Here is a 27,621-nt window from a genome sequence, read left to right as displayed (position 1 = left end):
TTCGCCATATGGATGTGAATGAGATGAACCATGCTCTGATTGTGCTGGAGATGGACTGCTGTCTACATGAAAAGATGGGACACGGAAACATGTTGATCATGCATTTCCTTAAAAAAATCAATTTTGAGAATATGGTTTTCCCTGGAATAGTGGAAAGGCTTCACAGATGTGCTAAGAAGTTTGTTCTTCAAGTGATTCCGACCTAGATGCGGCAAGGATTCAAGTGGGAAGTGGAAGAATGGAGAAGAAATGAGCAAAAACCTTCAAAAACCAAGCAAAAGTGCAAAACCAGAGCTGTTTCTCAGTCTTGGTCGAAATTTCGACCGAGACTGACGAAACATGTTCATTTATATAAAGCAATTTCTCGAAAAATTCAAAATCTAGCGATATGTTGAAAAAATCTCGAGATATCTCAAAATTTCGAGAATTTCGATCGAATTTTTGTATTTTTTTAATTCGAGGTGGCATTTCGTTTCGAGGAGGTCGAAATATCCGAAATTTCCAAAATCTCGATCGCAAAATTTTGAACTATGGTCTCAAGAACAGGGCAGCAGTAACATGTCAACCAGTCATGTTTACAGAAGCCAATCAATAGAACTGGCAAGGTATGCAATAAAGCTCAATAGCAATAAAGCTCAATAGAACAAGCAAATATAAGATAATAACTCAACAGATCCAATAGTAAGTGATGCAGCCAACCACATAAAAATAGGTGATAGTTGGTGAAATCGAGCCATAAGAGTGAAACCTGAATTTTTCCAAAATAACTCCATGAATGATGCTGAAACGTGGGTTAAATACTCCTTTGATATGCATAAGACTCTCCTCAAAAAATTACCTTGATAGGACAGCCCAAATCCTAAAATCGATTTTAGTCAGGGTTTTGGAAAACCCTGAAATTCAGATCGATATAGGGAAAGGGGGCTGTAATTGCTGATGTAGACTTGCAATAGATGCTGATTAGTACTGCTTGAATGGGACCTCCAATGCGTACAACCAATCTCCAGTTGGAATGAGACTTGATCTTCAAGAGGGAGAGATACCAAAATTAGGGCAGCAGCTATCACAGTAAATAAAACTTCTTCAAGCCATGAATTGATGAAGGAGTATGTCACATTTAATGTTAGAACCACCTCTAAAGCACTTTAGCAGCAGCAAACATCCCTCTCCCAAAAATCGATTTGTTTCGGGGTTTTGGAAAACCCAAAAAAGTAGAGAGTGATTGGGGTAAGGGTCTTCAAAAAGCTTGGAAAGGTGCAATAATGAGGTCAAGTGGTCCTTGTATTGGAGGAAACCAACCCACAAAAGTTCAGCTTGAACAGAGAACTGTAACCCAAGAATCGATTGGAGTATTAAGGCTGGAAAGGTGAATGAAAGCTGGAGAAAAAGAAAAAAAGGGAAAGAGAACAATGGAATAGGGTAGATAGGTGCTGGAAAAGAAAGCAAAGGGAGCTCCAATGGTGGAAGATCAGCCTTCAATAGTGATAGGAAGCTTATCTTCAAGGAATTCTGGAAAAAACTCCAAATCGCAGGCATGCTTCCAGCAGAATTTCAATGAAAAAAAATAGATAGGATGGAGGAGGGCAGCAACTAAATCATTGGTTTAGGTTTTTACCTCATTAGTGCTGCCCCCTTGCAAGGATTAGAAGAAGAAAACAAGAAGAAGGTGAAACCGAGAAAGAGAGAAATGAGGGAGAATTCAATTGAAGAGAAGAGTTTTTTTTTCCCTTTCTAACCTAGATCAGACCTGCTCTGATACCATGTTGGCAGAACTGTGGGTTAGACAGAGAGAATTAGAGAATAGAATGACTTACATTCATTGATAGGTAAGCCCCTCTATTTATAATAGAGGGGAAAGTTACAAAGGGACTGAAATAGACATAAACCCCTAACTACCTGACTCTATAAGAGCAGCAAATTAAACTAATGACATAAGAATTAAACTAGCCCAAAAAGGACCAGAATACCTCCACGGTATTCTGGATTACATATTCCAACAGGTGCCAAGGTTGTCGATTGCTAGTTGCTACTTGAAAGATATGTTTTTAAACCTTATTGCATTGGTTTGAGTTTTTTTTTAATCAAAATGTCATGTTTTGCTTATTATATGTTGTTGATTATCACATTTTAGGTCATTACTAGCATATTTTGATCATACAGCATTGATAGGTATTGCTTTGCGTTGACTTTGAAATATATGCAATTTTTGCTTATAATTCAATATATGATTATCCCATATTATGTATTTTCTAGCATATAGTAGACAATGAAATTATGCAAAGGTAGTGCTGAAACCATTGGGACATTAGAGACAGAAAACAGAATCTGTGGCTGATGCAGGTCCATGAAAGAAGCAGCAGCCCTAAGATTAGGGCCAAGTGTTAGGAGCCTTAGTTTATTTTTCAGTTTAATTGAAAACTTAAATTGAACCGGTTCAAACCATGGTTCAATTTAAGTGATTTATTTCTAATGGTTGTTAGGTGAATTATTTCTATTGATTGTTAGGGAATCTTTTAAGTTGTCTAGCTTTTAATTAAGTAATTCCACCCCTCCACGACTTCTAAAGAGGGTGTGAGTTGTTTTTGTAATAGGAATTCAGCCAAGGATCAAATTCCTGGGGCTGAATAGGATTTAGGCCACTGGCCTTCAAGTTATAAATAAGACAAGTCGTGGGAGGCTCCCCCACAATTCAGATTTCAAAAACTACTTTACTGCTTGCGGCCTTTGCTGCAGCTGCCTTGCTCCATTGTGAGTGTTGTCTTGTGGATTCTATCAAGGTGAAGGGATTGGTGGATCTCCAACCGACTCCTTGCATCTTGTAGATCGGGTGGACTTGTTTCTAGTTGTCTTCAAGCTGCTGCCATTGAAAACCTGCAATTCCAGTAAATGTTTAGCATTCATCATTCCCCTTTCTTCTCCTCATCCTCTACAGCCTACCTAACATTGCCCCTCTATTTTACTCGAATTACCTAAACCCTAATACACTTACGGCCTTAACCAGCCATCAAACTCCACCCATATTTTGACCAAAGCTTCCACCCATCATCCCCTTCACTCGATCCTAACCTAGGCCCATTCCTAAATAAAAACCCTAATCCCCCTCAACTTCCATTAACCCTTAAAGCCCTAACTTACAGTCCAGCCATATTTAACCATTAAAAACTCACCAAACCTTGGCTGAGTGACCTTCTTAACCCCTAGAGGACACGAACTAAAGCCCTAGCCCTATCTCCACCTCTAAACCCTAAATTCCATCACCCTCCTCTTTCCCAAAACCCAAAACCCTAATTTTCTGTTTTTGAATTTCTTATTCAAACTTCACTAAACCTAGCTTATTAGACTCCTATAAATCTGCCTAGCTTTATATAAGACTCATCCCTATTACCCTAACCCTAACCCTAAAATTGACCTAAAACATCAATTATGCCCCCATCGAACCAGTAGCTCTACAGATCCTGGTTGTCTGGCTCCTAGTAGGTCTCCTACCTATCTAGGATTACATTAGTGGCTTTGCGATTGCTTGAGATCGAGTGACCGAGGTATACACGTGGCAAGACTTCCCTCAGGCACAGGTAGGCCGAATTCGCAGGGTACCCTTGGCCTTGTAGTGGTAAGATTTTCTGACTCAATTTTGTTATAAGAACTCCGGGTAAACCTCTTCCTTATCTGTTCATCTTGTTAGATCTATTCTTTATTTGTTCATCTTGCTATACTTGGTTTACATCTCTATCTGCTGCTGTTAGTTAGAACTGTTTAGTTTCTTTAATTGTTATCCATAGGTTTCATTTGTTATTTATTGTGCCTGGTTTGGTGAATTTGTTTGTGATTTTGTATTTGTTCACTCTACTAAACCTACATTTCCCTTGTGGTTGAGTTGGCTAACATCTTTGTTTGATGCTATTTAGTTACAACTGTTTAATTTCCTTGTTATTGCTAATTGTCTTCAGGTTCGCGTATAATCTATGGCTTGGTTCTGTGTTGCTTATCTGTTTCAATCTTGTATGATCGGCGAATCACCATATGCGTTTTTTTTTATGTCATGTTGTACAGCCTGCTCCTCATATTGATGTCAATCTGAACTACTAGTTTATCATCATTATTTGTACAGTTTTAAGCACTGCTTTACCATCTCTGTGCATTGCTTTGCTTGAATATGCACCTTATTTTACCTATTGAGAGTGTCTTTTCTAATATATACTTCTATTTTTTTTTGTGTGGAGGTCGACAGCTGGCACTTTAATATATTCTGCCAATTGCCTCTTGCATGGATCCTTTTTTGTTTTGATCGCTTTTCTCTTGTTCTCATGTCTCTCTGTCCACATTTTTCTTAGGTGTCCCCCGTAAGCGATGACCTGTGCCGACGCCAGAGAAGCGTAGGATTAGATTAGCTTCATAGAACATTGGATTCTTAACGGATAAAAGCCTGGAGTTGGTAGATGTTATGAGGAGACGAAGGATAAATATCGCGTGTATCCAAGAGACAAGATGGAAGGGTAACAAAGCTAAGGTGTTGGATGATTTCAAACTTGGGTATTCGGGAGATCATAGTAATAGAAGCGGAGCGGGCATAATTATGGACAAAAATCTTTAGAGTGATGTAGTAGAGGTCAAAAGACTGGGAGATAGGATTATAGCCATCAAATTGGTATTGGAGAAAGTGGTTGTCAATATTGTTTGTACTTATGCACCCCAAGTAGGATTGGATGAAATTAGTAAGCGTCAATTTTGGGAATACATGGATGATTTAATGCAAGGTTTTGGTCAAGATGAATCAATTATTAATGGAGGTGACCTGAATGGTACTGTTGGGAGTGATCGTAGAAGATATAAAGGTATCCATGGCGGTTACAGAGTTAGAGAGAGAAACGAGGAGGTGACCTCAATCCTAGACTTTGGGGTAGCTTATGATATTTCCATTGTGAACACTTTCTTTGCAAAAAGAGAATAGCACTCAGTTACCTATAAAAGTGGGAATCATGCCAGCCAAAGACTTCTTCCTAACAAGAAAGGCAGACAGAATGACGTGTAAGGACTGCAAGGTTATCCCTAGAGAGAGCCAAACCACCCAACATAAACTTGTGGTCTTGGATATGTGCCTCAGTGCACAGAAGTGTAGGAGGAGGGAACCTATGTACCCTAAGGAAATTTATTGATAATGTGGTCAAACAAGGAGAGTGGGACTTTGAAGGAGACACCAATGCGATGTGGAACGAGATGATGGCTTGTATTACGAGGGTTGCCAAAGATGTGCTAGGAAAAGCGAAGGGTGGTCGTCAGGCCCCTAAAGGGACTTGGTGGTGGTACAATGAGATTCAGTCAACCATTAAGACCGAGAAAGATTGTTTTAAGACATGACAAAGGACTAACGAAACAGAGGATAAAAAAAGGTATAATGATACCAGAAATGAAGCTAGGAAGATTGTGGGGATGGCTAGGGCGAAGAAATATGAGGATCTCTGTAAGAACCTAAACACAAAAGGAAAAAACACTATATATAAGATAACTAAGTTGAGAGAAAGAAAGAGTAGAGATTTCAATCAGGCGAGGTGTACCAAGGGTGATGATGGAACAGCGTTGGTAAGAGATGAGGACATTGTGAAGAGATCGGATGAGTATATTTATGACTTACTAAATGGAAATAGGTCGAGAAGAAAAGACTCGGATGATTAAATTATTCAACAAGACACCACACGTCATAGATATGTACGAAAGGGGAGTGTGGCAGAAGTTAAAGAAGCCTTAAGAAAGATGAGAACAGGCAAGACACCAGGTCCGGATGAGATTCAAATAGAAGTGTGGAAAACCCTAGGAGGTTGTGGTGTATATTGGTTAACCATTCTGTTTACCAGGATTACGAGCACAAGAAAGATGCCAGATGAATGGAGGAGAAGCATTGTAGTCTCGATCTACAAAAATAAAAGTGATATACAAAGCTGCAATAACTATAGAAGCCTAAAGCTGAGTAGTATGAATGGAAACCGAAACCATCTTGTACAAGGTTATTGAAGCCCATTTAAGAAGAGAGACTCATATCTCAGTGAACTAATTTAGCTTTATGTCAGGTATATCCACAACATAAGCTATCTACTTATTGAGGAGGCTCATGAAAAGATATGGAGATAACAAAAAGGATCTCCATATGGTCTTTATTGACCTAGAAAAAGCCTATGACCAAGTCCCTAGAAATTTAATCCGGCATTTTCTAGTGAAGACAGGGGTTTCGAGTAAATATGTGGATGTAATAAAAGATATGTACGAGGACGTGGTGACTAGTGTGAGATCTGTGGGAGGTTAAGGCAAGGAAATCCCAATTACAATTGAGCTACATCAAGGATCAGCCTGAAGTCCTTATCTTTTTGTGCTTATAATGGATGCCCTAACCAAGAGAATTCAAGACGAGGTCCCGTGGTGCAAGCTCTACGCCGATGATATCATTTTGGCAGATGAGACAAAAGCAGGGATTAACGCTAAGTTAGAGCTTTGGAGATCAAACTTGGAAACAAGAGGTTTTAAGATTAGCAAAACGAAGACGGAGTATATGATGTGTAATTTTAGTCAAATTATAATGGATACTGCCATGGTGCGAATTGAGGAAAGAGAGATACCGGAAAGTGAGATGGATGATGTAGAAAGGTGCGTCTGGAGTGTTGTGTGACCGACGTATTCCTTTAAAGCTTAAAGTAAAGGTCTATAGGACTACTGTACAACCAGCTATGACATATGGGGCAGAATGTTGGACTGCTAGGAAGTGTCATATTGAGAAGCTATGTGTAGCAGAGATGAGGATGTTAAGATGGATGTGCGAAAAAAATAGGAAGGATAAAGTATTAGAGCTGACTTGAGAGTTGCCCTGACCAATGACCAGCTCTGAGAGAGTCGTTTTGATGTAGATAGGCATTGGATAAATTATGAATTATTTTATTTTCTTTATTTCAGCCGTAGTTAGAAGAAGAGTTTGAGCCAAAGTTTATTCAATTAAGTCCTCAAATGGACTTGTTGATAAAAATCCCCTCTTCAGACAAAAGGGTATTCTTCTGTACAGTATTGCATAGTTGTCAAGGCATCACCTAGGCGCCTCTTAGGTGTCCAGGCGGATTTCTAGGTACATAGGCGGCTGCCGCCTTATTGTAGGGCGCCTTGCAATGTTTTAATTCGTATCAAACCAGGTTCTGGCACTTAATATCATTTAAGTAAATGTTTTGGTATTTCATTTACTTAAGATATTATTCATGAATAAGCAAATACCCCCTATTTGAATCCAATAAAAATAGTTAAAAACTCAAATTCCAAAAAGATAAAATGTCAACCCCCCCAGTTCAGGATAAAAACTGGATTTTTGGCGGTAGGTGAAATTTTCAACTTATTAATGTTGGGTTTTTTTTCAAATCTAAAAATTCTATAAATCTTTATATGGTAAAACATTTCTAAAAACCAAAAGCGCGGTAAAATATTCATTTGTTTTGATATCTAAAAAAATATTTTCATTTAGAACGATTTTGACAGCATTCGCGCACACCAACTAAGGTTTGACCGGAACATAACTCCTCCAATACAAATCAAATTTAAGCAATCCTGGATTTGTTGGAAAGCTGGCTTTGTGCTCTACCCAATACAAAAAGTCTCATGTAAAAATAAAATCATTTGATCAATTAAATTTCTTAGAGAACAAGAACATTTCTCTAAATCGAGAGCAGGTTAATTACTTATTGATAACATCATATTTTCTAAGAATAGTATAAACCAAATGTGAGATTAGGTATACTTGAAAATGACCAATTTCAAGAAAATATAAACCAAATGTGTGTTTTGATTGTTTCACACATATAACTGATATATTAAAAAAAGGATATTGGAACGCAATTTAGGCCGCCGGAGGACCTCAAACGCCTTGAATCACTTAGCGCCTTGACAACTATGCAGTATTGGTTCTACAGATGTTCATGCAGCTGTTGATACCGGAACAGAAGCCAATTTCATCTCTGCTGATTTTGTTCGAGCACATAACCTTCCACAGAAGCAACTCTTCAAGAAAATTCATGTACGAGGTTTTGGACCTACAACTCGAGAAGAGGCTACTGCAGTAGTTTGAGTACACCTACAGTTTGGGCCATTACAGTACCATGTGCCTTGCCTAATCACCTCGTTGGTGCACTGCGACATTCTTCTAGGGCGACCGTGGCAATGACATGCTGGTATTCTCTACGATGGTGCACGGAACACCATCAAAGTACAGCAAGGAGGACGTATGTTTCTTATGTTGCCTCATGCATTGAAGGATATTCCACGGTGACAAACAATTTTCTCCTCTAGTTATGGATCACTCCCTCCGCCCTACTCATGGAGTTGCAGTTCGATTATCTACCTGAAGATATGTGGCACCTCAGTATCGAGATAATTACAGAGGCATCTTGGGTTCGCGACCGTCAAGTTATTTTAAGACCAGGAGAATTAATGCAGATAGGCATTGGCTAAATTAGGAATTATTTTATTTTCTATATTTCAGCTGTAGTTAGAAGCAGAGTTTGGTCGAAGTTTGTTCAGTTGAGTCCATAATAGAGTCTAACTCTATTCCTGTTCCAATAAGGATTTCTTTCAGTATTATAGTCCAAAGTAGAGTCGAATTGAATTTCAGAGTTTCCGTAGGAGTTATTAAGTCTTTATATACTTTTGTGTAACCATCGTACAAATAGATTTTAGAGTTTTGGAATAAAATTTTGTTTAAGTTAACCGCGCGCATACCTGCATTTTCATCCTATCAAGTACGGTGCACTGCCCAGTGCACCATACTTAAGAATGCAACCGTCCACCCAAAACTTGAAAGGATAAAAAGACGCCAATGCCCATGTTTTTACGGTTGGATTCTTAAGTGTGGTGAACTGGTCAGTGCACCGCACTTGAGAGGATAAATTTCCGTGCGTACCTTCCCTCTCACCGCTGAGTTGCTCTTCTCCTTCATCTTCTTCTTATTTCTATTCTCATCTGCTTTTTCTCTCTGCTGGGCGGTACTACCAGATTCAGGAAAAGGGTTTCGTTGGATCATTAACACAGGTAAACTGGTCCTGAGATTTGAGTCAGGCTGTCTTCCAAAGGATGATTTATCTCCTGGATTCCTGCTTCCAATCGGTTCATATATTGTGAATAACAACTCGAGTTCAGATCTGGTTTGCTCTCCATCGCCAGGTTCTGGTTGCAGAAACTTTCCTGAGCTTATTGCTTGCTATTCTGGTTGGATGCTGGTTAAAATCAAGCAGGGTTTGATTAATGATCTCTCTCCTAAAGTTGCACTTTGATTGGACAATAAGAGAGGGAGTACAATGGATTAGAAGAGCCCTGGTTTTATGTTTTCAAATTCTTGGTTTTCTATTCTGTCGAAGGTTGAAGAAGATACAAGTCTCTGAAATTGCAAGGACACTATTGTTATTTACACAAAACCCCTACGACCATTGATGCTATTCTAATAATTTACCATTCTGCCATGGTCCTTATAAAACCTCAAGTTATTTACTGTTTTGCCACTAGTGCTTGTGATTTGATTTATCTAACACTTGAGTAGGCCTACAAACAATCCGAATAGGATTTTGGAACCCGGATCGGCATCACGTTTGAGGTGGTATGGTCTTGTTCAACGGAGGCCTAGGGATGCCCCAGTAAGGAGGAGTGATATGATCTCGATTGAAGGAGCTACAGAGCTAGGGGCAGGCCTAAAATGACCATAGGAGAAGTTGTGAGGAAGGACAAGCGTAGTCTAGGTCTTGTTCCAAGTATGACCTTGGATAGAGACTATTGGAGGGCAAGGATCCATGTAGCAGACCCCATTTAGCTGAGATTCTCCTGACTTGCTATGCTGTGCCTCTTTCCTCTTACTTTCATCTTTCATTGTTCTTCTATTTTCCATTTTTCATTTCTCATCTCATTTCCAACCCCTCTTTTCCCATCTCTTTATCCCCCCCCCCATTTTTTTTGTTTAGACCAGTCTTTCCTACCTTGTTTTGTTTGGATCCATGCAACCGCCCCCATTAAGTTGGGATAAGGCTGAGATCACAATAACATTCTTGCTCTTTTATGCGTGCCTGGCCATCACCTTGGGTCACTTTGTCGCCCTGACAACCGCGTATTTACATGCTATGAATACTTGATCCAACATCCATAGTTTTGGAGATTGCAGCTCATTGCACAACAGAACTTGATTCAAGTAAAAAAATTTAGTTGAACACAATCCCATCATCCTCTCTTTAGTGACTAAGAAAAGGAAAAAAAAAAACAAATATACTCGACTGTTCTAACCTAATAAATTTAAAACCGCTAGAACAATCAGATGGGAATATCTCGGGCCAAGATAAGCTAACATACTGATTTAGTAACTCAGCCAGACATAAGCGAAAACATACAAAGAATTTGTTCCTCGCAGTGGTTGAAACAGAATTATGCTCTTGTAAGTGTGCCACAGTGCCCTCAGACCCCAAGTCCCCAAGTGATTAAAACAACACACACACAAACGGAGAGAGAGAGAGTAGGTCTAAAACAAAACTGACGACTATTTATAAATACACTAATACAGGGAATTAAGGATCAAATAATCATGCAATGGTGACCAATATATAGGAGGGATTACTAACCAAGCCTCCACCATCATCATCATCAAAATCAGCAGCATTTGCCCCAACATCTTGCATTCCAGCTTGATCAGTAACAGCAGATACCTGAAAGAAAGAAGAAGAAATGTAGTGGAGACATAAGAGGAGACCATCCTCACAAACTAGTATCTATTTTCGCAATTGATTTATAGCTTTATCTTCAGTTAGTTGTCAAATATAAAAACATAATTAGAAAGAAAAAAAGGGGAGATGCAATTAAAGTTTATAAGATAATCCATTTCTAATGTATAGAATTCGTTGAAATTGTTTTAACAATAAGCTTCTCTCACTAATTTTCTTTACCAATAACAAAAGAAAAAATTACAGCAGGTCACCTTGATTATCCGACCAGCAATATCTAATTGTCCATTTAGACTCTGTGCAGCTCTGGCATCTTCAAGACGTGCAAACTGCAACAATGTACCTTCACAAATTATCTCACAGCTTGAAATGAGAGGAGCTACATTCCTTCAGATTGATATACTAACCTGAACAAACCCATAACCTTTGCAATGTCCAGTCTCTAGGTCAAGAGGCAATTGCACCAGCTCCACAGGACCAAATGGTTCAAAAACCTAAGCCACAAATAAGAGATATTTCAGCAACCTACATAATTATTTACCAAGGCCACTGAAAGCTATTGTAGTAAAATACTATAGGCTTGAGACTTCATCCAAATCGAATTAACCGTAAAGTTATATATTGAACTAATAAGTAGTATGAATGGAAACTGAAACCATCTTGTACAACAACAGCATCAACAACTCAGCCTTATCTCAACTAAGTGAAGTTAGCTACATGGATCCTTGCCGTCCAATCAGCTCTATTTGAGGTCATACTTGATACAAGGCCTAAGCTATGCATGTCTTTCCTCACTTCTCCTAGGGTCATTTTATGTCTGTTCCTGGCTCTTTTAAATCTGAGTCAAATCTCTCTTCCATACTGAAGCATCCAAAGGCCTCCGTTGAACATGGTCATGCCACTTCAAATAACTTTCTTGTAGCTTATCATGTATGATTATTCCTTACTTTATCCTCCATAGTTTTGGCACACATCCATCTCAACATACTCATCTCCACTATACTGGGTTTATCTACTAGCTGCTACTGTTTGCAACCGGTCTCAAGCCCGGATAAAGGAGGAGGGTTGGTGCGTCAGGTCGGCAGCCAGCACTGGAAAAACCCCAACCTTGGTGCGTGAGGTTGGCAGCCAGAACCAGAAAAAAGCCTATTTACCATCTTCTATAACTTATGAAAAAAGCCAGCTGATTAAAATTTGTTCCCCGTTGATGCTAAGGGTTTTGCCTAAGGCTGACTATATGTGAAACAATCAATGGAGATTATACTTCCAGTCCCAAAATGACCAACCTTTTTTCTTCCTACCATTTTCTCCCTCACAAGTAATTTATCGATTGTACAGATCAAGCAATGGGACAAAAATGTCCACGGCAATAGACCTGATCATTGATAAACACATTTCAAGATTAGAAAATAAGCTCAAGAGAAATCTTATATGAAAAAATATGTATGAGAGCAATGAAGGATACTGCTAAAAATTTGGAATTTCTAAAAAAAGTCAGTCATTGTAGGCGGAGGGGATAGATAGAAAATAGAAGAGGAGAAAACAAGTAATCATCAGGCCTAAATAAAGTTTTTTTTTTTTTTGCATGGTAGCAACCCTACACAGGCTTACTAATTGGAAACACAAACCACAACAACAATAACACCAAGTACCACAGATACAGTTATCAAACCTATGAACGTCAATTGCTGTCAATCTACACATTTCAAGCAATAATTGATGTGTACTTACCTGGCGAAGTAGATCTTCTGTGATGTTGAAATGCAGATTGCCGACATACAACCTTCTAGCGCCTCCTGAATACGGTCCAATAACACCACCTACTCCTCCAGCTGCAGCTGCAGCTGCATTTGACTGAACCAGATTTTTCTCAGCTTCTGAAGGTTTAACCATCACTGGTTGACCAAGAAGTGGCTGACCAGAAAGCGCTATTGCCATTGGGACTGACATTGCATCATAAAATTCTATGTACCTGCCAAACTCAATTCAAGGATCTCTTAAGTGGAAAAATAAAAACACATAAAAGGAATGGTCAATTAGCTTGTACAAAGTTGAAAAAAAAAAAGATTATTTTTCTTGAAATCAAGGTGGGGTAAGTATGCTGTACATGATTTGTGATACCCAGACAAAAGGCTAGCCTCAAGGCATAATGAGAGCACCAAATTTTTTTTCTCATCAACTCCTCAGTCTAGGATCCATTTTTTCCACACAATATCCTTGAACGAATCAGATCCTCTGATGATTCTTCCTGTTTTGAGAATACGTCTTAAGGATCAATGGTTAACGATGGAGAAGCTTGGTCTAAAATTCCCGAAAAATTAGCCTTTTATGATTACATCGGCTTGCGTCTGAATAGCTAGTTGGTGAGGCAATAGCTTACAAAGTTGATGATCAGTAGCTGGTCCGAGAGGATGATCAGCCACACTGAGACTGAGACTGAGACATGGCCCAGACTCCTACGGGAGGCAAAAGGATGTAAAGTGTAAAATTTCTTAAATAACAGGATTTCCCCATGCTTGTTTCAGTGCAAGTAAAATTTGTCATGGTGCCCACTCAATTTACAAGCCTTGCCCCAGAATGTTTTACCAGAAGTTGAGCACAAATAAAATTTTACATTCCTGTCCCCACAGAATCACTACCTCACCAAAATCGTACTTCATATCCACCTCTAATCAACAACATTCTGCATAATGCATCTCCAACAGAGACAACTGAATACTGCAACCCACCGCTGGAGGGGTTCAGGGAGGAGAGACCAAGGAAAGAGACTGTGCATTAGATTGCAACCCACTGCTGGAGGGATTGGGGGGGGGGGGGGAGGCAAGGAGAGAGACCTTGAATTAAATTGCAACCCACTGCAGGAGGGATTCAAGGGGAAACCAACGAGAGAGACCGTGCATTAGATTGCAACTAAGGTTCTAAATCTCAGTTTCGAGGCCGGTTTTGGTCAGGCCCAAAACCGAGGCGTGTCAGATCTCATTTCGAAGCTTTGACCCTGGGTTTCGTTTCAGCCAGGCCTGAAACCGAGACAACTCAGAGATAGGGACCGTGCATTAGATTGCAACTAAGGTTCTAAATCTCAGTTCCGAGATGTGTCGGATCTCATTTTGAAGTTTCGACCCTGGGTTTTGTTTCAGCCAGGCCCCAAACCGAGACAACTCAGAGATTTTGGTCAGTTTTGACCGAGATTTAGTTCCATGATTGCAACACAATGCTGGAGGAAATCAGGGGGGGGGGGGGGACCCAAGAGAGACCTTGCATTAGTACCATCAGATTGAGGCTGTTTATCTACAGTGTAGGCAGAAGACAGAACTGCAGTGGTCTCTAAGATAAGCTGGATGACGAAATGGCATCTCCCCCCCCCCCTCCTCCACCTCTACTTTCTCTGAGATCCTGACCCATTAACAAATTTCAACGATTCTTCTTTGAAATCTGGTGAGCTTGATACTGGGACAGGTTTTCCCAACTGATGTAGTACTCTTTTACAGTTCATAAAAATCATGGCAAATCGAAGTTTACATATTAGCAAATATGTTACAACTTAAAGGTACCGTGTGTGTGTGTGTGTGTGTGTGTGTGAGAGAGAGAGAGAGAGAGAGAGAGAGTGTTGCATGCTTGAGTTCCAGAGCAGTAAGTGAAGGAACTGCTGAGGAGTGCAACCATAGAATGTGACTGAAACTCAGTATCATTTCTGATACCTCAAAATGACAACCAATGAAACAGTGATTCTGAAGCTGAGTAAAAGTGACTGTCAGTTCAGAAGCGTCAACTATTACTCGGTCATCCCAATTAAACTTTTCAAGAAGTGATTGTTGAACATGGACAATCTAGGATCCATGAATTTACATCTGATACACGTAGAAGTGAATTTTCAAGACAATCCAACAGCCATTAGAAGTATTCTGGATCGATCGTAATTTTGTTAAATTGAACAAAGCAATTCGCACTGTCACTGATTTTTAGAATAACACCATGGGGAAAAGACTGAGCTTTAGATTTGATTCTTCCATACAAAACTTGGGTCTCTTCCAAATGTCAGACTGAAGGAACAGCCCTGCCAGTGAAAGGTATCCAAGTTTCAACTCATAGCATTCCAGATTTTTTTTTATTTTTAAAAAAGGCAGCTTCCTATTGTCAGATTCAAGTAACATCCCCACCAGTGGGAGGTCTTCAAGACAGCGCAGATCATAGTATTCCATTACTCATGGGTACATCATTGAGCCAGCTAAGGACTAAGGGGTGGAGATCCAAAGGCATGGCAGTAGAAAGAGAGAGAGGAGAGAATGATTTGGCTTGTCCTGTAGACAGAGGCCACCACTTTACATATAATTAAAAGATCAGTAGAATTAAGGAAATACAATCCTAGCATAATCACGTGCAATTATGCAATGAACCTGGACACTCTAGGGACACTCTAGTGTATCTGGGTCCGGGTCACAGGTCATTCATTCCTCAGCACTCCCACCCTCAAGTTGGAGCATAAATATCGCGCATGCCCAACTTAGAAATGATAGGATGGAAGGACTTGACCGTTAAGACCTTTGGTGCAAACTTCAACGAGTTGATTATCAGTTGTAACAAATGGAGTGCAAATCAGACTGTATTCAAACTTCTCCTTGATGAAATGTCGGTCAATTTCAGCATGCTTTATTCTATCATGCTGAACAGGGTTATGAGCTATACTGATGGTAGCTTTATTATCACAGTAGAGTCTCATAGGTCCTTCAGGTGCTATTCTCAGATCCTGGAGAAGTTTCTTCAACCAAATGAAATGCAGATCCAAGCATCTGCAAGAAGAAGCAGCCCTAAGATTAGGGCCTAGTAGTTGGAGCCTTAGTTTATTTCTATACTTAGTTTATTTCAGCTTTAGTTATTTCCCATACTTAGTGTTTTTTTTTTCGGTTTAATTGTAAACTTAAATTTAACCGGTTCAAACCATGGTTCAATTTAAGTGAAATAATCCTATTGGTTGTTAGATTTTTATTTCCTACTGGTAGATAGGGAATCTTTTAAGTTTTAGGTTTTAATTAGAGTGTCCCATCCCTTCCACGATTTTAGAAGGGGAATAATTCATATTTGTAATAGGATTGGACAAAATCGTGGGAGGCTCCCCCACAATTCAGACTTTAAAAAAATCGTTTTTTGTTGCTACCATTGCTGCTGCTGTGTTGCTCCGTTGAGAATCCTGCCTTGTGAGTAATATCAAGGTGAAAGGGATTGGTGGATCTCCAATCGATTCCTTGCGTCTGGTAGACCAAGAGAATCCTCTTTTCATCTCCGCGCATTTTGTAAATAAGGAGAAGCCATCTTCAATCTTCAAAGCTGCTGCCATTGAAGGTTCAGTTTTCAAGTAAGTATTTTACAGATTTCTGCAAACAACCTTCTTCTTCTAATCCTCCAATCTAAGCCATCATTACCCCCCCCCATCGATCCATCTAACCCTAGGACATTCACAACTCTGTCCAACTCCATCCCCACCATCAGGTCCACTCCAAATTCACACCACAGTTCCAGCAGGTCATCCCCTTCACTCGATCCCAATTCCAGTCCCATCCTAACACCTAAAACCTAATCCCCTTCATCACCATTAAAACCCAAAAACCCTAAAACCTGTCTAGACCTATTCAGCCATCCAAATCCTTTCAAACTACATCCGAATACCCTCCTCACTGTCCCTAACACTCGACTAAAAGCCCTAGCTCAAACTCCAACTCTAAACCCTAAAACTCACCACATTCATCTTACCCAAAACCCGAAACCCTAACCCTAATTTTCTGATTTTTGAATATATGCTCAAACTTCATTCAAACCTTCATTGTTAGCTTCCCCTAGACCTGTCTATTAATACCATATAAGATTTACCTCCATTACCATAAACCTAACCCTAGAATTGTCCTAATACATCAATTATGCCCCCACCGAACCAGTAGTTTAACAGGTCCTGATTTTACCTGGCTCCTAGTAGATCCTATCATCTATCTAGGACTACATTAAAATGAGTTCGCAAGGCCCTTGTGCCATTGCCCTGTATTCTGCCTCAACACTAGACCTGGAAACCACGGCTTGTTTCTTGCGCCACCAAGTTACCAAATTTCCTCCAAGGTATGTACAGTAGCCTAAAGTGGATCTTCGATCATCAATGAACCAGCCCAGTCAGCATCAATAAAAGATTCTAACTTCAGATTCCCATTATTTGAGAATAGAATCCCTTTTCCAGGAGCTGACTTTAAATACCGAAGAATTTTGTAAACTGCCACAAGATGTACAGTCTTTGGATCATGTAGGAAATGACTGACAACTCCGACAACATAGTCAATATCTGGCCTAGTGAGACAAATATAAAGTCTGCTGACAAGACGTTGATACCGCTCTTTTTCTACAGAGTTACCACCTCTACTGCTGAGTTGGTGGTTGACTTCAATAGGAAAATCAGCAGGCTTGCAACCGAGCATCCCAGTCTCTTCAAGGAGATCTAGAACATACTTTCTTTGAGAAATGAAAATTCCTTTCTTAGATCTGGCTACTTCGATTCCCAAAAAGTACTTAAGGTGCCCCAGGTCTTTAGTTTCAAACTCTGTTGCCAATCGAATTTTTTGGAAGGGAGATTTCTTCCTCATCGTCTCCAGTGATCACTATGTCATCCACATACACAATGAGAGAAATGACCTTGCCAATTTTGTGCTTGATAAACAGGGTGACTGTTTCAACCCATAAGAGTGATTTTCGGAGTCTACACAGTTTACTAGATGTAGGAGATGATTCAAAGCTAGGAGGAATGTCTATGTAGACTTCTTCTAAGTCACCATTGAGGAAAGCATTCTGACATCCAACTGCTGAAGGTCCCATCCCATGTTTGCAGCACAAGATAAACAGGCTCGAACAGAGTTCATTTTTGCCACTAGTGAAAATGTTTCCTGGTAATCAATGCCATAGGTCTGAGTGAATCCCTTGGCAACCATTCTCGCCTTATAGCAAGCAATAGTTCCATCGTCATTTTGCTTTATTGTGAATACCCCCACTTGCATCCAATTGCCTTCTTTCCATTAGGACAAGGCACAAGCTCCCAAGTGTCATTTTTCTTCAAGGCCTGCATTTCCTCTACCATGACATTCTTACTTTTTGGTTCTGTGATGGCTTCCTTCCAACCCTATGAAATAGTCACAGAAGACAGAGAAGAAACAAAGGCACAGTAGTAGGGAGACAATGACTCATAAGAGATAAAGTTAGAAAGAGGGTGCTTGGTGCAAGCCCTTACTCCTTTTCTCAGAGAAATTGGGTGATCATCAGGATCAGGAGGAGATTCATTACTAGTTGCTTGGATTGGTAAACCTGCTTGGTAGGTGTAGATGAACATGATATGTTTGGGGTAGTCTTTTTCTTTTGTCTGAAATAAGTGATGAGATCCTTTTGTATAACTACAGCATCAGTCCCATCTACTTGCTCCTGCTGAAGACAAACAATATCAATGACGAAAGGAGATGACGGATTATCCTCTTCGAGAGTCTCCCCCTGAAGAGAGAACTAGTAATAAGGTTGATCCTCTTGAAAAAAGTAATGTCCATTGTAACAAACAGTTTTTTGGAAGAGGATAATAACATTTGTAACCTTTCTGAGAAGCAGAATACCCAACAAAGATACACTTAAAAGGCCCATGGGTCAAGTTTGGACCGAGAAGGAGAAGAGTTGTGGGCAGAGCAAACACACCCAAATATACGAGGAGAAAGATGAGAGGCAATAGTGGGGTCAAGAAGCTGACTGACTGGAGTTTGAAAATTAAGGGAAGCAGAAGGAACCCTATTAATTAGAAACGCAGTAGTAAGTATAGCATCACCCCAAAAATACTTATGAACCTGAGTAGTAAACATCAGAGAGCAAGTGACCTACAGAAGATGGCGGTTCTTTCGTTCTGGAATACCATTTGGCTTAGGAATACGGACACATGAGGTTTGGGAGAGAATTCCATGGATATCAAGGTACTAAAGAAAGAACCATCAATATATTATGTCCCATTGTCACTGCAGAGAACCTTAACCTGGACATTGAACTGAGTTTAGATCATTCGATGGAAGGACTGGAAACAGGAGAAAGCTTTGGATTCAGACCGAAGAAGATAGACCCAAGTTAATCTAGTACGATTATTAATAAAGGTGATAAATCATCTATACCCACCCGAGCAACTGTCCGAGAAGGACCCAATAAGTTAGAGTGAATAACAGAGAAAGGAATTAACCTTTTATTATCACTAGAAAAATAAGAGGACCGTGTGTGCTTAGCAAGTTCACAAATATCACAATTAAAATGGTCGAAGTTACATTGTTTGACTAAAGAGGGAGACAAACGACGTAAAATATAAAAGGATGACAAAGACGACGATGCCAGTAATGAGCTGTTGGAGAGCACTATCTTTGCGGGTAATATGAGCTGAAACTGAAGAGGGAGCAACAGTAAGACCTGGTTCCAAGTAGTAAAGACCATCCCACACTCTTACCATACCCAATCGTTGTCCCCGTAGCAAGTTCCTGGAAAACACAATGAGCAGAAAAGAAGTGAATAGAACCATTAAGACTAATAGTAAGACGGTGAATGGAAAGCAAGTTGGCACAAAAATTTGGAACACGTAAGACAAAAGATAAAGAAATATTGGGAGTGCAGGAGATAGAACCTTTACCAGTGATAGCAAAAAGAGAACCATCAACGACTCCGATTTTGTCCTTACCCGAACAAGGGGTATAAGAGGCAAACAAGTCCGAGGAGCTAGTCATATGATCCGAGGATCCATAATCAATTAGCCACGAGGAATCAGTATGAGAAGACGCTAGAAAAATACTTGATTGGGCTAAATGGGAAGCAGGGGATGAAGAGGAAGCCGTGGTAGAATAGGCAGAATCAAGTTAAGTCACCATACGATAGAATTGAGTCACAATTTGTTCTGCAGCAATAGATGAAGTACCAGTAACGACCTCAAGAGTTTCAGTTAAGTGAGCCTGAGCCTAAGGACAAGTAAAACCAGTCTTCCCCCCTTTTCCTGCCTCCTTTAGGACGGCCATGTAATTTCCAGCAAGTCTCCTTAGTGTAACGTACGTGGCCATAGTAGTCACATTGCACCGGAGCACAAGTAGAGCCAATTTGGCTGGCCGAACCAGCACCCTCCACTAGAGTTGAAGGAGATAGAACTCACAATAAAAAAGTAGAGGCAGGCTAGTATGATGGAGAGCCTATACAAGACAGCAGAGGGCCATGGGAGCCTGGGCAGAGATGGCAGGAACCTGAAGACAAGGTGGCAGGGGCCCTGGTGGGCTTGGAAAGTCTAGGAGGCGGGAGGCCCCTGGCGTTGCAACAGAAGGCGATGCAGCAAAAGGGGGCAAAAGCCCTTGGCAATGTTGCAGAAGGGGCGGGGGTCCCTGGTGGTGCAACAGAAAGGTGGCGGAGGCCCCTGATGGTGCGACAGTGGAGCGAGAGACCCCTGGTTGTGCGACGAAAGAGGGCTGGGGCCCTAAAAGTGTCACGGTAATAAAAAAAAGTCCTATAAATGCTGTCATCAATACTGATTTGTCTCTATTGTGATGTTGTCGTGACTCGTGATTGATCTCTCACTGGTTCTTCCCCGGTTCGAGATCGATTTTGCTTTACCACTCCTCCTTTCCTTCATGCCACCTATTGTTCTATATTATCCAGTTCATAGGGGCAGTTTCCATCGTGTTATCCCTCTAGGGTTGCACCTGGGGTAAGCTAGGCCCTACCTTCCTGCCTGGAAGGGAGATTTAGCATAAAATAGGAACCAAACTGATGTGTTTCAATTTGATGACTTCACACATTTCTATGGTTAAAAAACACAGAAAACAGACACAGACAACCAAACAAACAACATCACATCTTCTTAAGTTCTTCAGAATCACAAATTCCGAAACTTCATCCTTTACCCTACTCCTTTGCAACATCTTGAATTTTGATTCCACACATAAATTTGGAAATTTTACAAACAAACAACATCACATCTTCTTAAGTTCTTCAAAATCACAAATTCCGAAACTTCATCCTTTACTCTACCCCTTTTGCAACATCTTGAATTTTGATTCCACACATAAATTTGGAAATTTTATGTCATTGAGGAAGAAGAAAATTACCCTACTCCCTTGGAACGTCTTGAATTGCGATCCATTATGAGCCGCACGTCTCGCACCTAAAGATAGTGTATAAGGTTGTTAACAAGATAACAGAAGAAGCAGCATACTAACATTTTTCAAAAAGTTCAACTTACAAAAGATGTTCCCTTGACAAGAAACTTTAATAGTTTATATTATTGCACCATTAGAGGCAGCCTAAATGATTGCCTGTCAAGTTTTTAACTGAACCATTAAATTCCTAAAATACAAACAAAATAATACCACAACAATAATCATTGCATTTACACTCCATGATGGAAGGCAAAGAAAGAAGAATACAATAAGAAGCACAAATATCTTAATGATGCACTAAAATCTGTGTGAACAGCATAACAAAATAAGTAACATATATGATTGTAATATCAGATGCAAAATCAGAGCAACTAATTTTCAGAACACAACAAAGGATCTGAAAGCTACATAATGTAACTGTAAGATCTTCTGCTTTACTATTTATTACCAGATACAAATATATTCATGCTCTCTTAAGTTCAATACTTGTTTTTATCTCTAATTAACCATGCAATAGTCCAAACATTTCAAATGGAAGGAATACACTCCAAGACTCTTTGACTGGTCTGTATGATGCAGATTCATCACCAAACTGGGATTGATTGCCTAGGAATAAGTCAAAGGTTGGGTTGTATATGTTGGGCCTTTGGTCCATGGGGTTTTCAATGCAATTGGCCACTTTTAAGGGTAATAAGGTTGCATACGAGATTAGATAATTTTTTTCTTTAGTTATAAGTTTTTTGGGTTAGTTCAATTGAACTGGGTCTATGTGGTTCAATTAAAGTTGCAAGTAATTGTTGTAAGTCCATTCCAGTTTTGAGTCTGTTTTCCTTTATTATTTCACTTTCCTAGTCAATCAAGGTTACTTTGTTAGTTAAAGATAGGGTTAGGCCTTTCCTTTTTAGCAGAGAATTCTATTTTTGAGTCTTCTAAACAAGTTAGTATGGTACACAAATTTAATTAATGAAAAGGTTGCTTACTTGCTTTTGCTGCTCTTCTTCTCCATTGAAGATCTCGTGTTTGATCAACAAGCCCGGGTGGATTGTTCAAGTGCTCATGTTCTTGTGCTGCTATTCTTATACTGGATTTATTGGATTCTTCTTCTTTAATCACTACCATTAACAAGTTCAGTTCTGAGAATTTTCTGCAACTAGAGTCCTTGCTTCTAAAAGATCATATGCCACATGTTTTTTGAGATTAAGCAACTCAGCCGTTAGATCGTCAAAGATTTTAACCACATGTTCATGAACCTTAATGGTAAACTCGATTTGAGATTGACCTAGTTCTGACCATTGGATCTTGAGATACTTCTGTTTGCCTATTCTGCCTCTACCCTTCATTATAGCTACTGTTTAGACCTTTCTTGTTAAATCAAATCTGAGATTTAAGCCACTGATTATGTCCATAGTTATCAAGGCATCGCCTAGGCGACGCCATGGCTGTGTCGCCTTGCTTTTTTACCCTCTAAAACGCCATGGTCGCCTTCCCGCCTTGATAACTATGCTTATGTCATATGCTGCTGTTGAATCGATTGATCACTACAAACCCTAATTTCTGAATTTTAACTTCCTTGGTAAATTCCTGTTTTACCCCTGCTTCGGCAACTGTTTATTTTCTCATCGATATACTGATTTTCATTAATCAAATAGTTAATAACAGATTTCAGTGTGAATTGATTACCCTGTTTTCTGTTTTTGTTGCTGATTTACCTAAACACCCTTCTCCTAGACCTACTAGGATTGTCCCATATAACCTTAATTATGATCGCTTTCTTCCCTCCCTTTGAAGTGCATTTATCAGCTCCTTGAGTCAGACGAAAGAGGGCGTAAGGCTCATTATTCTTTAATACGCTGTTTATAAGTAGTTTTGGCCAAAAGAGAAACTAACTTCCCACTCACCCCCCCCCCACACACACACAGCACACACACACACACACACAAAAAAAAAATCTACTTCCAATGCTTTGAATGCTCCACTCCATACCATACTCCACCATACAAAAGCAACAGTTCAATGTTCCACTTGAAAACAGATGGACAGCAGGTGCACAGGTCACTAGATCAACCAATACCATGACTCATGAACTAACAATAAACTGGACATCCACACTATAGTGATACTATATGGAAATGCTAAAGTGAACTTGTAGGTATTCTTCCTTCTGGTCCGTAATCGCCCTGAATTTGTTCTATAATTGAAATTTATTGCCTCCCATTAAGGAGGTCAAACATAAGATGATAGAGAGAGATACCTCACAGTGATAGTTTTAAGTATCTTGGTTCAGTCATAAATACAGAAGGAGAATAGTGAATGAGTTGCACAAAGAGCAAGGTGGATGAAATGGAGAGGTGCTTCTAGAATGTTGTGTGCTCGACATATTGCATTAAATTATGAAAATTTTATAAGACAGTTATAAGACCAGCAATGATGTATGAAGTGAAATGTTGAGTGGTGAAGAAATAACATATAAACAAATTTGGTCATCATGTTGACAGACACCCCTAGATCGACCAAGGATCTTGGGTCTACCTTTTCCAATGATGATAACATGTAGCTGAAATGAGGATGTTAAGATGGATGTGTGGTAAAACTAGAAAAAAGATCAAATAAGGAATGAACTAATTAGATCTAACTTAGGATTAGCTCTGATATATAATAAGTAGAGAAGTCATCTTAAGCTGGCATGGACATGCGCAATGAAGACCTTTGAATGCTGCAGCACCAGAAAAGAGAAGTGGTATGATTCAAAATGGAGGGACCTAAAAGACCTATGAACAAGCCTAAAATGACTATAGGTGAAGACATTGTTGTAGTATGGGTACAAGGGTAGTTTGGTCTTTATATTTTTCAGGGGTATTCATTAACTTGTCCCTATTCTAGAACATTCTTTCATCAATAAAGTAGGGATGTTAATGTCAAATGTCAAAGTTGTCAAGGCGGCAAGGCAACCTAGGGCGGTGGAGGGGTGTTTAAGCATTTAGGCGACAAGGCGCCCGTCTAGGTATTGCCTAGGCAACAAAGGCATTCTTTCATCAATAAAGTAGGGATGTTAATGTCAAATGTCAAAGTTGTCAAGGCAGCAAGGTGACCCAGGGCGGTGGAGGGGTGTTTAAGCACTTAGGCGATAAGGCGCCCGTCTAGGCATTGCCTAGGCAACAAAGGCGCTCAAGTGTTATTTTTTATTTCCCCTCTTTTCTAACATTATTTAGTATGCTACAATATGTACCTTATATCCTCAAAAATCAACATTAAGCCACACCAAGTCATCAAAGATCAACATTAAGTCACATCAAGTCATCAAAAATCAATATTAAGCCACATCAAGTCATAAAAAATCAACATATAAATACAAGAAAGCATAATTGAAGAAGCAAGCTATTGGAAGTTTGAAACAATCAAAACATACATTTAGTTTATATGCTCTTGGAATTGGTCATTTTCGGGCATACCTAGTCTCACATTTGGTCTATACAATTTTTAGAAAATATGATCTTATCAATAAGTAATTAACCTGCTCTCGATTTAGGTAAATGTTTTTGTTCTCTAAGAAATTTGATTGATCAAATGATTTTATTTTTACATGAGACTTTTTGTATTAGGTAGAGCATAAAACCAACTTTCCAACAAATCCAAGAGTGCTTAAATCTTATTTATATTGAAGGAGTTATGTTCCAGTCAAACCTTATTTGGTGTGCGCGAACGTTGTCAAAATCACTCTGAATGAAAATGTTTTTTAAATATCAAAACAAATGAATATTTTACCGCACTTTTGGTTTTTAGCAATGTTTTATCATATTAAGATTTATGGAATTTTTAGATTTGAGAAAAAACCCCGCATTAGAAAGTTGAAAATTTCACCTACCACAAAAAATCGAGTTTCTATCCTTGAATTGGGGGTTGACTTTTTATCCTTTTGGAATTTTATTTTTTAACTATTTTTATTGGATTCAAATAGGGGGGTAGGTATTTGCTTATTTATGAATAATATATTAAGTAAATGAAATAACAAATATAAAAGCATTTACTTAATTTGACATAAATAAGTGTTAGAACCTGGTTCGTTACCAATTCAACTAGTGCAAGGCACCTTACAATAAAGCGGCAGCCGCCTAGGCACCTAGAAATCCGCCTAGACACCTTGGCGATGCCGAGACAACTATGATTAATGTAGTCCAAGGATGGTAGAAGACCAACTAGGAGCCAGTAAACCATGATCAGTTATGAACATGTAAATCGGCTAGTTAAAAAATAGATTTTTTTGGTGAAATTTGGGGCTAGGGTTTGGATCGATTATTCCTAGTGTAGGGAATGAAATTCGATTCATGTATGGTGTGTTTCTGATGGTTGAATTGGTCTGTGAAGAATTTGGGTAATGGGATGATCTTCAGAAATAGGTGGGATGTTGTGGTTTGAATGGGGTAATGGGAAAACAGCTTGGTTCGAGTATTCCAATTGGACAGTAGAATACTCGATCCAATTATGTGAAGGTGTTGTTAGCTGAATGGTTTATTACGAATTTTGGGAGATGAGATGGTTTCAAGAGATGGGTGGGAAAATTAGGGTTTTGGGGTGGTTTGGAGGACTAGGAGAAGAATGGGTATTGATGGGATGATTCAAACTTACTTCATGTTGTTGCAAGGGCAGCTCAGTTGGTTAGAGGGTCTTGAATAATTCTTGAATTTTGATTTTGAAATTGAAGGAGATTTTCAAAGAACTTAAAAAAGAGCTTCAAAAGAACCACCCAGGCTTCACACCGCAAGGCGTCAATCAGATCAAACACCGATCCCACCAGCCTGGATAAAACACAAGACAAAAATCATCAATGTAGAAGAAGAGCAGCAAAAGCTTTCATTAATATCAAAATGTGTGTTCAATACATGCCCCCCTTATAACCTTATATAAAAGACTCCAAAGTAGACTCCTACACTAAAAAGGAAAGGCCTAACTCAATCCTTAACCTATTAGGTTAACTTAAATTGACTAGGAAACTGAAATAGACTCAAAACAGAGTCCTAATCCAGCCCAACTTAAATACTTAAAAGAAAACTTCTAAAATCACTTAAATTGAACCATTGGTTGAACCGGTTCAATTTATGAACAAAAACACCCAAATAAAACTAAGTATGGAACTAAAACAACTAAAATCCCGTATGTAACCCTATTACCCATACTTTAGGCCCATAAAAGTGGCCTATTACATAGAAAACCCATGGGATCAAAGGCCCAACATGTATATAACCCAACCCTAGACTTATTCCTAAGCAAAGAAGCCCAGTTTGGTGATAAATCTACATCAGCTGTGATCGTAAAGTCATAAGCCATTATTCCTAGAATTCCATCATGGTATCAAAGCTAGAATCACCCCCGAGATCCACGCCCTAATGCCTATAGCCGCCGCCATTCAACCCTAGAGCAACCTTGCCTCTCTCTCTCTCTCTCTCCCTTGTTTTTCCCTCTCTCTCCCTTCTCGTTTTTCTTCTAGCACCACCACCACCACCTCTCAGCCTCTCCTCTTCTCATCCATGGTGATGGTTTTCTCTCCCACCGAGAGCTCCCTTTTTTGGTTCCCTTATGATGTGTTGAAGAGATCTCAAGGTTCTTTCCGAGATCAGTGATTTCTGTGATGTTTCTCCGGGATTTGTTCATGTTTTGAAGATATCAGCTTTGCTCTATTGTTGTTAGAACCATTTGTTCGTGATTCTTTCTGACTAGCAACTATGTCAGACATTACTACCGAATCAACTGCCCAGGACGGAGTCAACAATCGTGCCTTTCCATTGTTCCCCTATCAACTCCATCAAACTTGATCGGAGCAATTATTTGATGTGGTCTCGCTCTTGCTTCCTATCTATTGATTCTCGTGATTTTTCTGGTTATCTTACTAGGGAATCTGAGAAGCCTACTGCAGCTGGTCCGCCTTAGAGAAAATGGAGTTCAGACAACTCCCTTGTCATGTCTTTTCACATCAACTCCATGAACCCTAACATTGCATTAGGTTACCTTTTGCTGGATTCGGTTGTCAAGACCTAGAAGGCTACCAAGGATACCTATTCTCGGGTCGGCAATGATGCCCAAGTGTATGAGCTGCTCAAGAAGATCCATGAAACCAAACAGAAAGAGATGATGCTTTCCCAATACTATTCCGAGTTAAGAATTATGTGGCATTAATTAGATTATTATGATGACTTCTTTGCTACTTGTTCCATCGATGCCACAAACTTCAAGAAATGGGAAGACAAGCTCCAAGTGTACGATTTTTTGGCTGGCCACAACATAGAGTTTGATCAGATTCGAGCCCATGTTCTGAATCGTGATCCCCTTCCTACACTGGAGCAGGCATATTCCATCATTCAATCAGAGGATAGTCGTCGTGCTACTATGTTGCAACATGTTTCCTAGGATCAATCTGCACTTTATGGTTCAAGATCTTCATCTCGTGAGGGTTTATCTCATTGTCCTAGTGATCGCCCCATTTCAGACAGGGAAACAATGAAATGTGATCATTGTGGGAAAGAGCCCCATACCAAGGAATTTTGATGGAAGCTTCATGCCCGTCCTGCTAACGGTTGTGATCGTGGTGGTTCAGGATCAGCTCAGGCACATCAGTTGTCTAATGACCAAATTCGAACATCTCCTTCACCCTCTACAACCTCAATTGTCCCCCTGCCAGAGACCTTTGACCCAACTTTGCCCATTCAGGTATTTCTGTCAGTGGTCATTGTGCCTCTATT

The 27,621-nt window shown here is 39.6% G+C and overlaps 1 protein-coding gene and 1 long non-coding RNA gene across 2 annotated transcripts in view; both read right to left on the bottom strand.

Annotated features, from left to right (window-relative positions):
• LOC122662138 (RNA-binding protein 39-like) overlaps positions 1-27,621 on the bottom strand; it is a 56,191-nt gene that overhangs the window by 13,621 nt on the left and 14,949 nt on the right. Inside the window, exons 4-8 of the mRNA XM_043857704.1 lie at positions 20,840-20,895; positions 12,447-12,687; positions 11,123-11,209; positions 10,970-11,044; positions 10,617-10,700 (exon numbers count right to left, since the gene is read on the bottom strand). Coding sequence (XP_043713639.1) covers positions 10,617-10,700; positions 10,970-11,044; positions 11,123-11,209; positions 12,447-12,687; positions 20,840-20,895 — 543 coding nt within the window. The remainder of the gene's footprint in view (positions 1-10,616; positions 10,701-10,969; positions 11,045-11,122; positions 11,210-12,446; positions 12,688-20,839; positions 20,896-27,621) is intronic.
• Positions 13,125-18,557, bottom strand: LOC122662141. Its single transcript, XR_006332980.1, has 3 exons — positions 18,547-18,557; positions 16,773-16,777; positions 13,125-13,151 (listed from the first exon to the last, which is right to left on the bottom strand). It is a non-coding gene; the product is annotated as an uncharacterized LOC122662141 (long non-coding RNA).

This window comes from Telopea speciosissima, chromosome 5, assembly GCF_018873765.1.
Source record: "Telopea speciosissima isolate NSW1024214 ecotype Mountain lineage chromosome 5, Tspe_v1, whole genome shotgun sequence".
Classification (NCBI taxonomy): domain Eukaryota; kingdom Viridiplantae; phylum Streptophyta; class Magnoliopsida; order Proteales; family Proteaceae; genus Telopea; species Telopea speciosissima.
This window is presented reverse-complemented; position numbering and strand designations above follow the sequence as displayed.